This window comes from Oculina patagonica, chromosome 2 (assembly GCF_052425735.1).
Source record: "Oculina patagonica isolate OP01 chromosome 2, crgOcupat, whole genome shotgun sequence".
NCBI classification, from domain to species: domain Eukaryota; kingdom Metazoa; phylum Cnidaria; class Anthozoa; order Scleractinia; family Oculinidae; genus Oculina; species Oculina patagonica.
Window position 1 is genome coordinate 27,046,214 of NC_135759.1, and position 18,145 is coordinate 27,064,358.

At 39.9% G+C, this 18,145-nt stretch overlaps 1 protein-coding gene across 1 annotated transcript in view; it reads right to left on the bottom strand.

Annotated features, from left to right (window-relative positions):
* LOC144638424 (scavenger receptor cysteine-rich domain superfamily protein-like) overlaps nt 1-17,319 on the bottom strand; it is an 87,217-nt gene extending 69,898 nt beyond the window's left edge. The window contains exons 1-5 of the mRNA XM_078497625.1: nt 17,262-17,319; nt 8,347-8,721; nt 3,204-3,542; nt 2,439-2,780; nt 1,350-1,700 (exon numbers count right to left, since the gene is read on the bottom strand). Coding sequence (XP_078353751.1) covers nt 1,350-1,700; nt 2,439-2,780; nt 3,204-3,542; nt 8,347-8,721; nt 17,262-17,319 — 1,465 coding nt within the window. The remainder of the gene's footprint in view (nt 1-1,349; nt 1,701-2,438; nt 2,781-3,203; nt 3,543-8,346; nt 8,722-17,261) is intronic.
* Between the last annotated feature and the right edge of the window lie 826 nt (nt 17,320-18,145).

An 18,145-nucleotide genomic window follows, 5' to 3' on the forward strand; every position in this document is an offset into this window, starting at 1 on the left:
AAGTGAATGCCAGATGTTTTTGTTGTTTTTCGGCCACCATTTTGGAGCCCAAAATTTGCGTTAGACAGTTTGATGGATAACTCGAGAACGGAATACCGTACAGACTTGAGACTTGGATAGTAGTTTATGTAGTAGTTTTCTACAACCTGTAATATTCTTGATTTTTTTGAATCAGTAGTTTTGTATTTATTCTTTCGCGGCGTGACAGTGAAAACCACCTACCTTATTGTTACTTATTTTCGTGGGACTTAATTTTTCGCGATTTTCGCGATTTTCAAAAAATCGCGAAATTAAAGACCCGCGAAAAAAGGTTTTCGCGAAAAATAACGACGCGAATTTTAATACCCTTCTATATAATTCGTTGTGATTAATCTAATTAATCATCTTTTCCGTCAGTTTACTACATAATTATCTTGGTACAGTCGTCAAAATAGCTCTACTTTGTAACAAAGGAACATGCCAAACTGTTTTAAGTTTCGTTTTGTTATATGGTTTTGTTCAGTGTCATTGGAAACTATTGCTGTGGAAAATAAAAATCAGTTGTTCCATTTCTGAGACCTACTGTTGTTAGTGCAGACCAGTATTTTGACAATTTTCGCGAAATTTAGTTCCTTTAATTTTTTTGGCCAAATCGCGAAATTTAAGTCCCGCGAAATATGCCTGTTCCATTTACGCGAAAATGTTCCCGCGAAAATAAGTAACAATAAGGTATTAATCACGAATTGTGCGTGAAGGTTGTGCGATTTCCTTTACTTATTTCAAGAAAAATAAGAAACGCTTTTCCCCGGCATATCCAATCGAACAAAATCGAACCAAAAATCTATCGAACCCAATCGAACACCAATCGTTCTATTGGGTTCGGTAATCGAACAAAATCGAACATCTATTTTGCTGTGAGTTCGATTTTCAAACCAATCAAACATGAAACTCTTGCGTTCTGCTGATAAGATTTAGACGTGTAAAAACGTACCTTCTGACATTTCAGGGCAATCCGGTCTTTTGACAGTCGTCAGTAAAACACACTACAGATGTCAGTTGTTAGTTAGATATTAGGCGATTCGTCAGTTGTCTGAGTTAATTTTTTTTTGTCAGTTGTCAGTTAACCCCATGCGGACCCTGTAGAATTGGAGTGTATTGAATTTCGCGATTTTTTTCCATTCGTCACATGTACAGTTTTTTTGGTACATCTATGACTGTACAATACAAGCGATATTTTGAGGATCTTATCGTTTTTCAGGTTTAAACTTGGAGTTAGACAAATCGCATTCAGTCACCTATGTTGATGGAGGCATGTAATATGTCTGGGTTTAACTAACGAACGAGATAAAAAAAATAAACTGATAACTTACCATTGGTTTGGGGAACATCGGGTTTACAAACAACACTGATAGCACTGAGATCTTCCCTTGTTGAGTGAGGTTCGCGGTGACTGCAATTCAGTAAATTTGTCTCGTTTCCAAGACAGTGTAGATCATCAATGTCAAACCACTGGGGCCCAGTTCCCCAGCCAAACACGGGCCAGTCAGTGGCGAAGACACTGTCGGTAAAGTTCAACTGTCTGCATATAACACGAGTTATTCTAGGATCAACGGGCCGACGATATTTAAATTTGTGTCCGATCGTTCCCCAAACACCATTGAATCGAAGCTCCACTCTACCAGCGTGAGGTACTGAAGAACCTCTCAGCCTCATTTCAAATCCTAGGCACATATAAAGATTTACAATCACTTTGAGCGGACACCGTGAGATGTTATTTATAGTCGGGTTACGACTTTATGTTATTGTTGTAACAACAAAACACCTAGCTACTTGGCTATGGTAATAACACACCCCTCTGATGCTAGCGCTGTTCAGTTATATTGCTGTCTTCGCTTCAACATACCAAACGGTCAGACTATTAAAAATCTCCTGGCTGACAAAAAATGTACGTATTGCTTATGCACGCTCTCTTTGACTGGTCTTGGGTTTTTAATTCCAAGTCTCGATGCTTCATGACGACGTCACCGCGCTCTCCAAGCTTATCCTCCGTAAGAATAAAGATAGCTTAACAATACCTTGGAAACTTAACGCACCCAACAGGCCCTAAGAAAGCATTATTGTTGCGAAAACCAACTGGGCAAGAACAATAAATTGTGTATCGGCCAGGTTTTTTTTAAAGAATTTCTGTACGTTTTTATGAACGCTGTTAGGGTTTTTGTGCACTAACTGAAGAATTATGGGTAAATTTACCAGTCGCCATCTTCGTTTCTTACGGCCGGATTGTGAAGTCAAAGAAAAAAGATTTCGCACTGTGGAACCGAACAAAAAATTGGATGCTTTCTTAATTCAAAAACTTAGATGCACGTATATACATCTAAATTCGTCATAATTTCCCATCAAGCTTATTTAAAAACAAACATGATGGCGTGGGAGAAATTTGACAGCAATAATACATTTACCTAAATCAGCCATTCTGTCTTTGCACACAACATTCGCACAAGGTTTTTTATATGACCAATATCCGCTATATGACCAACCAGTAAGGAAATCTCTTGCACATTGGTCCAAATGTGATTCATTTCCGTAACAACTGAAGTTCGTGAACCAGGGTGGAACGTCAGGGGAGCAGAATAGTCCATAGCCTGTAGAGAATGCTGTGGAATATCCCAGCTCTCTGCAGACAACTTTTGCATCATTTATGTCCCAGTTGTTATAGTCAATCGTGCCCCATTTTCCAGCATAATAAACCTCCACTCGTCCGATATTTGTTGCGTGCGAACCACGTACTCTAACGGACATTCCTAGAAAGAAAATGTAGCATATATGCATTGAAAATATCATTTTGTTCCGTTCGTTCGATGTGAAACGCCGGGCACAGTTTTACCTATACGGAACTCCCAGCAGACAAATAACATACATATATCCCAATTTGTTTACTGTTCCAAATCAGAGATAAGCATTCAAAAGAAAAGAACGAACAAAATACCGAAAAAAAAACGAATACAAGTGACCAGGGTCCAACGGATTAGAATGTGAAAATAAAATACCACTATACCACCAAGTTAAATGATCTCGTAAACAGACGAACGAATATTTACGCTCCTGAAGCCGAAGTGAAGACTATTTCTGCGTGAGGAAAAAGAAGACATCTGCATGCAGGCTCAGTATAGCGTGGCATTACATAGAATATTCAAACATAAATGGCAGCAAATTTCACATATTACCATTTGGAACGGATCCATTCTTGCAAATAACACTGGCAACATTCCAACGCCATTGCAAATGAGATTTGTTTCCAATCCCATCATGAGAGCAACTCATCAAATTGTTCTCGCTCCCAGAGCATTGCAGATTAGTGAGCCACACTGGACCGCTGACCGGACCATAAACGACGTTAGTCAAAGCTGCTTCTGCACCAGCTTGGTAACCAAGCTGCCGACAAGCTACTGTTGCGGCATTTATATCCCAGTTTTTTCTGCTGATTGCTCCCCAGATCCCTTGGTACAACACCTCCACACGTCCAGCATTAGGAACTGAGGATCCTTGAAGCCGAATTGGAATATCTAAGGAAGGGACAAGAAAACAAACTATCAGAATATCTAGTGTATCAAGTACAGCTAGAAACTGAAACTAAATGCACGTGTGCGCAGAGATATGAAATTTATCTACGAGAGTTCAACGCAGAGAGAAACTTCATGTCTCCAAACAATAGTACACAGGGAATACACAACGTTTTGATGTCGTCATGACATCATTTTCATGTGACAAGAAAATAACGGTTGAAAGTTAACGTTATTTTCTTGTCACCTGAAAATAATGTCATGACAACATTGAAACGTTGTGTAAAATTTCTGTCGCTCATTTTTATTCTGAAACACATGTTGGCTACACAAACCTCTTTGGAGACATTGTTTAATTACTCCCGGAGAAGTTTTCGCTGCTTTAAAGACACAGCTTAGAAAACGTCTTTTAAAAAAAGTAACCAAATATGTTGGAATGTTTACGACCGTGCACAATCTTTTGTTTTAAACACCGTGCATAAATTAGGTAACAGGGACGTTTCTTTTGGTTAGACAGAAGCAAACAACTACTTGTTTTGTGCACGGTCAGGGCAAAAAATGTGAACTAAACAAAGAACTGTTGAGCTATTCACCATACCCTAGCAACCATATGATTGCTAAAGCGCAAACTCGGTTGCCCGGCACGTATGTCGCGCTTCTAAGTCGTTCCGCAAAGGAGGGGGAGGGGGAGGGGTAGAAACATAGACACGAAGACTTTGACCGAAAAGCGATGTTCTCACAACTGCAACGCCATCAATCACGATCTAGTCAGCGGTTTTTGGACGATGATGCAGCAGGCAATCTTTTCTCCTGCGCGAAATGTCGATGCAGTGGTTGTAAAACTAAAAATGTCCTGTTTTTATCCCAAAATTTCTCATCGTCGTGTAGTTATAAAAACGAGGATAGTGTGAAATAATAAAAATCTGAATCTGATTTGTGATGTCGCGTTACTTTTTAGCGCTGAAATGCAGATGATTGTGCCACGATTTTCAAAGTACTTGGGGATCACAAATGACCTAAAACAAAGAACGACTAAGTCAACAAACAAACTCGAAAAAATAAAGCAAGAACAATAGCTTCGACCGGCACATAAATATTTGGTCGCCACGTTTTCATTACCATTTCGTAATGGTTGGATTCCACAACAAACACCACATGTTGACAACACGAACCTTTCTGGAGACATTTTTTAGTTACTTCCGGAGAAATTTTCGCTGCACAACTTAGAAGAAAAGAAAAAAACCGAACCGAACTCCCCCACTGGCCGCCATGTTGTTGAAATTGTTTTGTCAAGTTCAAAATGAGTGGATCTGCTCATGTGCCTTAGAGGCACCCGCTGACTACCGCCCCGATGATTGCTTTGCAAGTCAGGTGAGAATATCGCTGAGATTTCATATTAGAATATGTATGGGAAGTTGCTTTCCCCCCTCCCCTTGTCCGACTTTATACCAATGATGCTCAGTTCATTCACATGGAAAAACTGTCCGCAATCGTGGTATCATTGATAAATAAGTACAAATAGTTAATTATTAACAATATTTTTACGTAACCACGAGTGTTCTTAGTGGGGTGGTGAAACTATCGTTTGCATAATAAATAAATGTTTAAAATAATTTAAGGTAATTCCTGTGAAATAGAACCGCTCATAAATCTTCAATCAAACTCTGCCTGTTGGTTGTTTACCTAAAGGGAACTTAAATTTGAAATTAAAAGGGGGGTCACCGTATTCGTTAGGGAGCAGAAAGACCTTGTATTTACCACATAATTCCTTAATAATTCCTTTGCGGGTACTGGGAAAGTACACACTTTAAGTGATAATTTATTTTTCTGTCATGAAAATTGATATGTATTCATTTTATAGAAAGAATTTGATCGCTACACTCGAACTTAGAGAAAAAAATTGATACGTCACCGTACTCGTTTACGAGAAAACGCCGATTTATCTCTCGCGCGAGCCAAGCTGCATAGAGAAAAGCGGCCATTTTGTTTGCGTGCGCGCGCTAATTTCGCGTAAAATTCTGCGCAGTAAGGATGCGCAATGCAATACTAAGGAATCACCTTAACTTTTCAGAATGTACCAAAACTAAATCTTCTTAAATCCTTTACACAATTAATTTTTTACTTTATAAAGTTTTGAGGTTCGTGTTCTTATCTTTTTTCTCTCTCATTAGCACTCAGCATTTCACAAACAGTACATGACCAGAAGAATTTTTTGTCTGTCTTTCATTACTCTCGTTTTACGACCGCTTACACCACGCTATTGAACCAACTTGACATTGTTATTATTATTTTGCAACTAAGATTTCGTTGCAATTGTAATTTATTGACAGAATAAATAGAGGAGAATACATGGTTGCGCGGAGATATGAAATTCATCTTCGAGTGTTCAAATCGATATTTCACGACTGAGCGCAGCGAATGATTGAGAAATCAATTATAACACGAGAAGATACATTTCATATCTCCAAGCAACCATGTATTTTTTTGTTTATTGCTGCCGCAGCGAGTGAGCCTGAAGCGAACGAAAGAGGCAGCTCTCTAATCGGCAAAGGATTACTTTATGGGGCCTGTAATCGCTTTTCTTACGAAACGCAAGGAAAGGAAAGGAGGAGGCAGCGTGGCCGAGCGGTTAGAGCGTTGGACTTGAAATGCGGAGTTGCCGGGTTCAAGTCCCGCCCTAGCCGCTAGCTGAATTTGTTCTTGGAAGTCCCAAGTTCAGATTCTCGACCACGCTTGTAAATAGCCAGTTGGTTTGCCTCCGGCCATCTGGGATTCTTAACGTTATGTTTATTTGATTTATTTGTTTCTGTCATTTGCTCGGCCCCACTAGCCTTTGTGCTATAAATACTGCCGAGGGTAAATAAAGGTTACTATTATTATTATTATTATTATTATTATTATTATTATTATTATTATTATTATAATTATTATTATTATTATTATTATTATTATTGTGGTCGGCGGTAAGATCAAAGGCGCAAGGAATTGTGGTTATGCGCGAATGGAAGATTTAAGATGCGCAGTAATAACGGCGGAAGATGCAGACAAAGCTAGCATTTACTTCCTTCTTCTTCCTTCACCTTCTTCCTTCATGGCAGTTAATACTGCCATGCAGGAAAATATACGGTCTACGTGCGCGTGCGACTGTTTACACGAGGTTTTTTGCGAGAGCAGCAAATTCGTTTTCGCTGGAGAGAAACAACCACCGTAAAACGTCTGCGTTTACTCGCTGTAATGAATCCATTTTAACAATGCGAAACGCAATGACTTCATAGTCGACATCTCCCTCGTCAGAACATTGCCGTCAGCAATTGACGATATTCGCACTATTTGTATCTTCGGAACTTCTAAAAGGCACAATGTGCAGTAGCATTAAATTTAGAAATACAACTAACTATAAACAGTTATTGGATGTGATATCGAGAATAATCAAGGTCGAGGTAAGTGTACCCAGCCGAAGCCGGCGAAGGCTGAGGCTGATAACACTTACCGAGATCTTGATTATCCGGATATCACAAAAACCGAATTTAATAATTGTTTTATTATACATTGTTTTTTTTTTGGAAAAAAATAAGGACAAAATGACTACATCCGTATATATATATACACACGCGGCGACTTCTATGACTTCTAATTTATTGCGGGGGTAATGGTTTCTTTCCGTCACATACTTGATAATTGTGCCACTCACCGAAATGTCGTTCCGTTTTTTCGCTAATCTTTATAGTTAACAATATATAGCGATGGAAAATTTCCACGATGTGCAAAGTAATTCTCGTTATTTTTTAGTGCGGGAAATTTTTTATTGTACCCAATGCAAAGGCCAAACCAGAAACGTGCGCCAATTTAATTTGTCGGCCTCGTTGATTGCGTTTTGACTCTGTGACCAGGCGTGATGCAGGATTTCAAACAAGTGACATCTTCGATTTTCAGCGCGCACAAAGTACAGAAATTAAACTGAAACAATTTATTAATCTGCTTTTTAAGGCAATTTTTTTTAAAAAAAGTCGACACGAAGCTCTCTTCAGTCTAATTTTACTGCAGTGACTTGTTATGTCACGCAAAAGGCAAAAGTATACACAAAAATGGATCCTGCCTGAGCTCTTGGGCAGACTATAAAATCATAAATCGCTTCCTGAGGAATTATGTATGTTTATAGTTCCTTGATATAAGCTGGTTATTTCAAAAGTCAACACCACTACGTAGGGACTAATTAAAATGTGTAAGGTATACTGCTGTCAAGGCGTGGAACTCGTTCCCGACACAATGCGAACGCTGAAGGCTTTTCGAAGGCTATATGTAAATGGTTTCTTAACTTTCAGTATTTTCTCTTTGTCTCTTTTGTATTTTCTCAGCATAATACCATATTTTTGCTAGGGGCCTTAAATCAGTTACTGCAAGCATACTACTATACTACATCGTTCTTCCCCTTTGGCAGCATTTCTACCCTTTAGGTATACTAGTTATATAAACCTTCTAATTACGTTTTCAAAATGTTGTCCTAAGGTCGTACGAATGTTTCCAAACATTTTCCGAACTTTTCCGAAGATTTCCGAAGATTGCCAAAGATTGCTGAGGAAAATCCCAAGATTTTTCGACTTAATATCGATTAACTTTGTCTTATTCAGCATTGAAACAGGGAAAACTTGTCAGGAAACGTTTCGAAATCGATATCTTCACATATGAAAGATATCATGTCTTTCAGTTACATTGTAAGGATGTGATTTTTCGCAGCGAGAGAAATCCTGCTAATTCACTCTAGTTTTTATAATAAATAGAAACAATGCATTTTACACGAGGCACTTACCGCTGTCACCAAGATCGGAATAGCCTGTCTTACAAATCACTCCCACTTCATAGCGATAGTCGCCAGGCACGCTACTACTGACCCAATCACTATACCGACATTGTTGTATGGTCTTCTCACTACCCGTACATTTTACATTATTCATTAGGACTTGTCCCGAACCGTCTCCAAACGGTGAATAACTCAAAGCTGTAATGGCTCCTGGGAAGCCAAGCTGCCTGCATACCACGGTAGCCTCTTTTTGACTCCATTGGTCACACACGGCTTGGTCACATGAATATGGCAGTTGCATGACCCGCCCCCAAACTCCATGAGAAAAAACTTCAACGCGGCCAGCGTAAGACGCGTTATGGCCAGTAAGACGGATCTTCGTATCTGAAGAAGTAAAGTTGGTACTTGTCATTTGGTATTTACAAAGTTTACTTCAAGTTTTATGTCTGTTCCTCTATGTCAGGAGGTTAGCAATTTTTTTTCTGTTGACTTAAATCAAACAAGAGACACCTGTTTTTGTCATAACAGTATTAGACTTTGCGCTCTTACTAGCCTTACATAAAATCGAATGAAAAAAGTTGACACTGGCTAAAAATATTGTTTTTGGACGTTTCGGCCACTACTGTTGCCTTCTTCAGCAAGATAAAAAATGCAAATGTTCAACGGCGTCCTGTTAAAATATGTAACCAATGTGTGAAAACTAAATGAACTTTCCGAGTGCAACAAAAGTCTCTAGAGCATTCTTAATGAGTCTATAAATTTTCATTCGATTTTTAACATACCTGGCTACAACCCGAACATTTTTAGCCTTACATATCTCTTGTACACCAATGAGTAACTTGGAAAACAACTTTCGTGTTCTTTTTGAGTGACCCGGGGGCTGTTAAAAATATAACTGATGTTTTACAACTAGCAAGTATTTACAAGCTTAATTAGCAAAACTTCGCTTCATAACACTGTTACAAAAGGGCTAACTGGCAATGTCCTCCGGATTGATTATCTTTAAGTTGTCCTACACCTACAAATAAATCGATATTACTAAAATAGCCCAAAATGACGAGAAATTCAAATTTCAAAAGCTTATATCTTTTAAATGGTTATTACAATTTTTTTTCCAATTGTAGATCCTCGTGGCAAGTCCTTTAAGAAAACTTTATAAGTTTTCCCATAGTAATAAAAACAAATTTCGCCGTCATTCTGGAGACGTCGTTTTCCAGCCAAAAATGTTGAAAACTGAAAGCTTTATCTTAGAATTGAAGCAAATCAAAAGTTCTATAATAGTGCAAAGTTTCAGATTAATTGCATAAAAGCTTTTAAAATTATAACTACCCCGTCTCTTTTGAGATCTTATATATGCCCACTGTGAATTTTTCACAGTCCCACTTTACAGCCAGTGCTATCCTCCCAACTGAGAATATCTGCTTTCTGGTGTAATTAGTTTTCTGCTAGTTTAGTGCACTGGTTTACAAGTTAATCCTTTTGCTTTTGTTCCAATACCGGTCCGATACCAACTGGCGAGGCAACTGTGGTGACAATGGTCTCTGCTCCTTGCTTGAAGAACTGTCGCGTTGGGCGAGTTTTTACTTTTTCTTTCCTTAAACACAACATGCCAATATGGCGGCTCGAATCTTCCTTCTTATCGCACGTGTTCTCGGGAATCCCGAATCCCGAATGACGCAATACACGCGGGACAGTTCCAATGTTATCTTTCGTGGAGCGCCACGACACTCCCGAAGCAAGTTTTTTTGTATGGTACAGCGAACGAAAACTGACAATGTCTTTCTAAAGCCTATCTTAAATATATACAGTGAAGAAAACTCAACAAAAAATAAATATACGGACTTAAACATGCATCTGACTAAGTGTTCAATAGTTCGTTTAGTTTTTGTCTTGCTTTGATGGCAGCTCTGCGTATGGGGCGTTTCTCAGTAGTTTCATCTGTACTCTTCTGCTTGCTTGTCTCATCTGCTTGTCCTTCAACAACAGGTTAGTCTGATTCTGTTGGTTTTTCATTCACTTCCGAGCATTCTAAAGGGTACAGAAAGTTCAATGGTCTGTTCAGCAACTTTCCTGATGCTGTTCGGACTGTAGCTGCTCGTACTTCGTTATCATTGCTTGTAATGAGTTCTTCGATCATTCCTAACTTCCAGGATCCTCTTGGTGAACTCTCTTTCAGAAGCACGACATCTCCCTTCGTGGGTTGAGCTTTGGATTGAACTCTAGGAGCTTTCAAGTGTTTCTGCATTCTTTCTCGTAGACTCAGCACATATTCATCAAACCACAGTTTCCTAAACGTGTCAAGATGTTTCTGTCCTTTCTTCCATGTTTCCAGAAGTTTCTGTGCAGAACGTAGTCTTTCAAAAAAGTCTGGATCTTGCGGCTGTTCGTCTTCTGCTGCTAGGAATGGTACACCGGTTTTTGGATTTAGACTAAGAAAGTCACCAGGGGTTAGTGTGAATCCAGAATTCAGATCAGCTCCCACGTACACTAATGGTCGTGAATTTACAACAGCTGTGACTTCTGTAAGAATGGTTTCTAATTGGACAATGTTCAAACAGATCTTTCCAATACTCTTTCGAAGAGCCTGCTTCACAAGTCCCACAAGACGTTCATAGAAGCCACCCATCCAGGGGGCCAGTTCAATGATGAAGCTCCATTTGATTCCTTCATTGGCAAGATAGCTTTGCATGTCAGGGCTAGTGGTGGCAAACTTCCATGCTTCATCAACAGTGGACTTCGCTAGCTTGAATTGTGAGGCATTGTCCGATATAATCTCTTTCGGCTTGTTCTGGACAAATACGGGTAGGGGTTTGTGGCTTATCATCCAGTGGAGAACACACTGCGAATCGGTCCACAGAATCCGGTCAGACACTGGTAACTGGAGTTGTTCAGTAACATAGTTTAGGCATCTAGTTCCAATAAGAACAGCTAACAGTTCCAGTCTTGGAATGCTGAGTTGCTTTGTTGGGGCAACACGTGCTTTGGAGAATACCAGGTTAACATTGGCGGTTTTGTCCACTGCGGAGTACAGGTATACAGCTGCTGAGTATGCCTTGGCTGAAGCATCAGTGAAACAGAACAGTTTGTATTCATTTCCTCCGATGTATCTTGGTATGGACAGGGAGGACAGTGGGCTAAGGTCTTCATGCAGCTTGTACCACTCTTGCTGTTGTGATTCATTGAGTGTTTCATCCCAGTCTAACTCTTGTTTCCATAGTTCTTGAATGAATAGTTTTCCATTGAGTGTGGCTGGAGAGAAGAAACCTAATGGATCATAAATTCTGCTGATAGACTGCAATGCTTCTCTTTTGGAAGTGACTTGAAAGGATGAAGTGTGAGATCCATTGATAATAAGTGTGTCACTGTTCATGTTCCAGGTGGTTCCAAGGACTTTCATAGTGTCTCCACTTGTTCGGTCACTTTCTGGAATGCTCTGGAGGAAGTCTTGAGAGTTTGATGCCCACTCACGGAGATTCATTGATGAGGACTGAAAAAGGTACTTTGCTTCTTTGTAGAATTCGTCTGCTTCTTCTGGTGTGGCAACTCCTGTGATCATGTTGTCCACGTACATGTTGTCTGAAATCTTTTTGGCTACTGGGGTATCTGCTCTGTTCAGGTGGTACTTGACTGTTGCAGCCAGCAGGATTGGGCTAGATATCATTCCAAATGGAACTCTGGTAAATCTCAGTACCTGAACATTGTTTTCCAGGGTAGGCTTTGTGGCATCTTTTAACCAAACAAATCTGGTTACGTCTCTGTCTTCAGGTTGAAGTCCCACTTGATGAAAAGCTTTTTCGACATCAGCAACTAGGGCGACTTTGTTAAGTCTAAACCTCATCAGAAGTCCGCACAAATCATCTAGTATTATTAGGCCACGATGTAAGCTTTCATTCAGGCTTTGACTTCCCTTTCTGGTTTTAGCGGAGGCATCAAAGACAATGCGTATCTTTGTGGTGGTCTTCTCGGGTGTCACTATCTCATGATGTGGGATGTAATGCTTCAATGTGTTTGCGGAATCTTCATCAGGTACAACTTCAATGATGCCCTTTTGTAATTGGTCCTGAATGACAGCATCATACTTTGTCAGGTGTTCTGGGTTTCTCATGAGTCTATTGACAAGGGTTCTCAATCTTCCCATTGCCAGTTCATAATTGGTTGGCAACGAGGGGGACTCTTCTTTCCAGGGCCAGGTTACTTAGTAACGCCCATCTTCAAATCTGACAGTGTCATTAAATTTCTGCAGGGCTTCATCATCATCAGTCACACACATAGGTTCACTGATTCCGAGTGTTTCAAGTTTCCAGAACTCTTCCAATGTTGTTGTATGTTCAATAGGTAGTTCTTGTGCAGCAAGATGTGCTCTGATTGGACTGGATGTGTATGTGAGCATTGACACAGAAGGAGCATATTGAGCTTCTTGAGACTTAACTCTGCCTGTCAGAATCCATCCCAACTTGGATGCCATGAGATTCAATCCTGGAATAACTTGTTTCATTGATATGTCACCAGAGAAAATGTCACAATAATAGTCATTTCCAAGCAGTAGCTCTATTCTGGCGGCTTCTTTCGAAGTGGGGATTGAATCAGCAAGTGTAATGTCCTTAAGAAGGTGTTCAATGATCTTTGTATCAAAGCTTGCTCTTTGCAGGGTACCAGTAATTTTGGGTACAACATTGACTCTCAAATGCAGGGATGATCCATCTTTGGTTAACAGCCTGAGTTCAGTAACAGGAGTCTGTAGCTGTCTGGGTTTGGATGAGCTGAATGTGTAGACTGTCAGGGTATCAGATCCTTTGATTGGCAACTGAAGTCTTTCTGCCAGCTGTTCAGTGATGTAGGTTCTTTGGCTACCTGTATCCAGAAGTTATCGGACAGTCTCTTTTCTTGATTTTTGTAGATCTTCTACTACAGTAGTGGCTGTTTGCATTAGTACATGCTCATCAGAAGCTAGCAGGGTATTCTCTGCTGTGATGGTGGTGGATATCGGTTCAGTCACTGTGTTAACAGTCTCTGCCGGTTTCTCTGGAAATTTGTTAATGCAAAGACTTCTGTGATGACGTTTCTTCTGCTGACAATGAGCACACACCTTGTTAGACGTGCAATATTTCTGATTATGACCTTGTTTTAGGCATATGAAACAGTGTCCCTTTATCTTTTCTTTCCTGGCTGCCACAGTGGGGTACTTTCTACATTCGTCACTCCAGTGTTTTCCATTGCAATAGATACAGACATTTCTTCTGACTTTCTGATCTTTGGGAGGTTTGGGAACAGAGAACAATGCTTCGGTAGTAGTTTTACGTTCACTGTCCTGAAGTGTGGGCCACATGTTTCCAATAGGGTGTTTACTTTCATCTTTGGGAGTCCCACACTGTCTCTCAGCATTTTCACGATTGGTGATGTATCTATGCAACTTATCTCTCAGTAGCTGTACTGACCATTCTTGATCATCTGTTTTGTGGTCAGTCAGGTGAGTAATCACATCTTTGGGTAGCTTTGACATAATCAGGGATACGAGCATTTTTGTGTTTACATCCTCTCCCAGGGCTTGTAGTGATCTTAGGTGTTTCTCTATTGTGTCATAGCTCGTGCGTAAGGCTGATGTATGGCTTGAGGAGGCAGGTAAATCCATGAGACTAGTATAATGAGCATTGATGATAATCTCATTTTGACCAAAGCGTTTTTGCAATAGTCTGATTGCTTCCTGATAGTTTGCATTTTTTAAGGTTAACCCCGAGATTACTTCTGCAGCTTCTCCCTCTAATTTAGCTCTAAGGTAATTCATTTTCTCTACTGGGCTGAGAGATTCATTGGAGTGTATTGCTGAGTCAAAGGAGTCCCAAAACTCCTGCCATTTCAATAATTTCCCGCTAAATTTGCTAAAATCGAGCTTTGGTAATTTGACAGTGTTAGGTTTCGTACCTGTTTTTGCTGTTTCAGTCTCAATTTTCTTCTTCAGTTTTTCTTTCTCTAGGTTGAGCCTCTCTGCTTCTATTTGCAACTTTCGGTGCTCGATCTCGGCTTTCTGTTGCTCGATTTGAAGCATCTTCTCCTCCAGTTCGATGTTTACTTTCACACTTCCTCTTCTAAGTTTGAATTCCATTCTGTCTTTAATCATGTCCAGTTTCGACGAAAGTCCCACAACAAGTTGTTCGGCTTCGAAGGCAAGATTGGAGTATTCTTCATAATCCTCCATAACTTTGTCATACTCTCGTTTTCCTACGGCTTTTGCAGCGTCTTCGAGTTGCGTTCGGAGACTTTCATACACTCTTAAATGCTGCTGCAATTGATCGCGTTTGTCACGAGTTTCGTCCAGGATTATTTCAAGATCGCCATCAATGGGTCGCTGTTTGATTTCCTTTGCTGTGTCAACGTTAAGAGCAACATGTCTTTTCCTTGCTCCGATTTGTCTCTTAATGGATCCCAAGTCTGTCATGTCTCTGAAGGATTCGGCTAGGTTTCAAGGCAATTCGTCAACTCGGCTGATTCGAGGCTGATGTTGTTGACAACACTAAAACGGCTTCGAGGAAAGAATTATTCGGCTGAGGATGAAATGAACGGCTTCAAACGATAGGTACGGCTTTCTTTGTTTTTGTTTTCGACTTCAATCCGCTCGCTCTGCTACCATGTCGCGTTGGGCGAGTTTTTACTTTTTCTTTTCTTAAACACAACATGCCAATATGGCGGCTCGAATCTTCCTTCTTATCGCACGTGTTCTCGGGAATCCCGAATCCCGAATGACGCAATACACGCGGGACAGTTCCAATGTTATCTTTCGTGGAGCGCCACGACAAGAACTCCATAACTGGTGCCTGCGTCAACTGCATTTGTACTGCTTGGAAAGCATTACCTTTAGCAATGCCGAATTTCCTTTTGGTATGTGATTTGGTCAAATCCCACAGTGGGCTGGCAATGATCGCGAAGTTTGAACGATATTGTGCCAAAACAAAGAAGGTTCGCAAATCTGATTGGATTGGTCTTTTGCGTGCACAATAGCTTCGACTTTATCAGCAGATACTTGTAATCCCTCGTCAGTTACACGTTACCAAGGTACTCCATGCTACTTTCACCTATCTGGCACTTATCGTAGTTCAGTAGGGGATACATACAGCATGAATATTAATAAATTCATGAAGCGAAATTTTGTTGACCTGCATCTTTTAAAACGCTTATTTCTCGGCTGTTGTGGGTGCGATCAAGCTCAAATTTTACAGAAACATTAAGAAATGTCGAAAAATTATGTATGTCGTCTTTTATTTGGTAGCTTGCACTTAACGGCGATTTTATAGCCTCGTTAGGGCCAAATTGGGAAGATCATAATTTTGTGGCAGAACGAATAGAAGGTAGCACACTGTCATCTTGTCAAAAACTAAGAAGTCATCTCAAGAGTGTCATAAAAGAAGCGGATTTTTTAATTTAGAATTTGCCAGCAATTTATGGTGGTTTAAATGCGCAAATTTTAATTTAATGCCTTCCATCTCATTGTAAAAGCGCTCTTTTAAAATTCCGCTTCTGTTATGACACACTACAGTATTCATAGTTTACCAATCTGCAATGGCAAGTCATAAAGTTCTGTATCCGCGCTATATTCTCTGCCACAAAAAAAAAAAAAACACGATCAGTTTCCACAAGAGAGATGTAATTATGGTAATTGTATTCCACGCTTTTATGGTGACAACGATGCGTTTTTAAAAAGAACACGATTGTTTATGCCGAATATCATTGCGATTACTCTGAGTTGCAGAAATATTCAACTTTGAATGAAAATAAGCTCATGGACTTTCTATAATCTATATATAAATGTATAAAGCTAAGTTTCAGATCACGCGCACGCACCCATATTTTTATCCAGTCATGAATATCTCGTAAAGTTGTTTGTTTAAATTTCATCATCACTTGATTCAGCCTTCCATCATGCTCTTCTTCAGAAGCGTTAAGGCCGTCAACTACACGGAATATTGAATATTGTGCGCACCAGAGCAATGTTTGAGCACCTGCCATGATTTGTTGGAAATTTTTTTTAGTGGCCATATTGACACAAAATAACAGACGTTCGTCTCCGGAGCAAGTTCTACTTGATGAAATTCCATGTTCAAATCTAACTTGGAGAATACTTTTGCCCCTGAGACTTCCTGCAGAGTCTTTTCAATGGTAGGCACAGGGTGCGTTCTCTCTCTCAGTATTGTTCGATTGGCCTCCCTTATGTCTAATAAGCATATGCACACAAGCGGGTTGATCCAACTTGTTGGCCCATCAACGTTTTCTGTCAAATCAAGTAGTTCAAGTTCCTCTAGTTTGTCAACAACCTGCCAAAAAGCGCGATTCAAAAATGCAACCATCACAAGCGCAAGCACAATAAAAGGAAAAAAAAATGATCCTCAGCTTGCGCTTGTGTTCATGCTGTCATGCTTGCGCTTGTGCTTGCGTCGCTAGTGAAAACCAGGCTTAAGGGCGCGTTTTATATTCACAATTCTGGAATAAGAATAGCCAAAATGTGAAACGCTCGCAGGTTTTTAATCTGCATCTTATTCCGGAATGAACAGAACGTCTTTCTGTCCATTCTGCTCCAAGGGGCGGACGGTATAGCCCGTGATTCGAGGGGTATGTCTCCTTTTCTTTGCAAATAGCACTGCCAGAACATTTGGCAAATCCACTACAGTCTCCATACTTTCTTCCTCCTCTTTAGTAAGTAGAAAATTTGCTGCGACAATGACTGTAATGGCATTCTCTTCGTCGCTCGCCATATTTGTTAAGCAATGTTTAATCGTACCAAAACCGCGTGCATATCATCTCGACTTTGTGGGCGGTTTTTAATGCAGCAATCCAAATTATTCTTTGCATTCTGTACCAACCATGCTTATTCCAGAATTGCAGGTAAAAAATGCGCCAGGCTAACTATCTAAGTAAGTATTGAAACCTTAACTCACCACAGGCAGAGTAGAATAGCACAAGCCTCATAAACGTCAATGCTGACAAAGAGATCATTTTATTTAATTGTGAACTCCTGCGCAGATTCTGTCTAAAATGAGAAAACATAGATATTGAATAAAGGTCGACACATTAACATAACACCGAAAACAAGTAAGGGTTATGTTTAGGCAACGAGGGGATCAGTGATTTACTTACCGAAGGCGCAGTCCGAGGTGAATAAAACACATATCCCCGAGGTGCCTTAAAATAACCGGCTTATTTTTCACATGGGCGAGGTATCAACAGTGGCTTCAAACAATAAGAAACATGCTTTTCTTCGTTGTTTTGATGTAGGTGCGCTGAAGAAAAACAAATGTGTTTTCCGACACACACTTTATAATTACAACAGGAAAAAGGGTTCCGAAAAGACGCACTGGGGTTTCGACATTGTTAAATTTTCTTATAAACAGGTTATTTTTTCGTTGTTGATAAGCCGATCAAAACAATCAAAATGCGTGCCAAACAAGCTTTACAATAGATTAAAGATTCCGAAAGTACGCATTGGGATTTTGTAATTGCCTAATAGTTCCGACAACTTTGTAACCAACTTTTTTCACCACTTTATTGCAAAGGTGGGAGTAGTGAGTGAGTCTAGATCTGCAAAGGAAAGCTCTAATTTTTTAACAAATCCAGGCAATAACTTGGAGAAATTGTTAATCCTCTAAGAATCTGGAAGAGGACTACCAAAACGCTCAGTTTAGCATTAAGGAGGCGACAGAAGGGTTGTTTAGCTTTAACCAGGCGGAAACAAATGGGAAAAAACGTCGAAGAGGCTAGAATTCTTTTTAAATTCTTCCGTTAAAAGTTTCACATTATTTCTCAATTTTCTACGAAGGTTTGA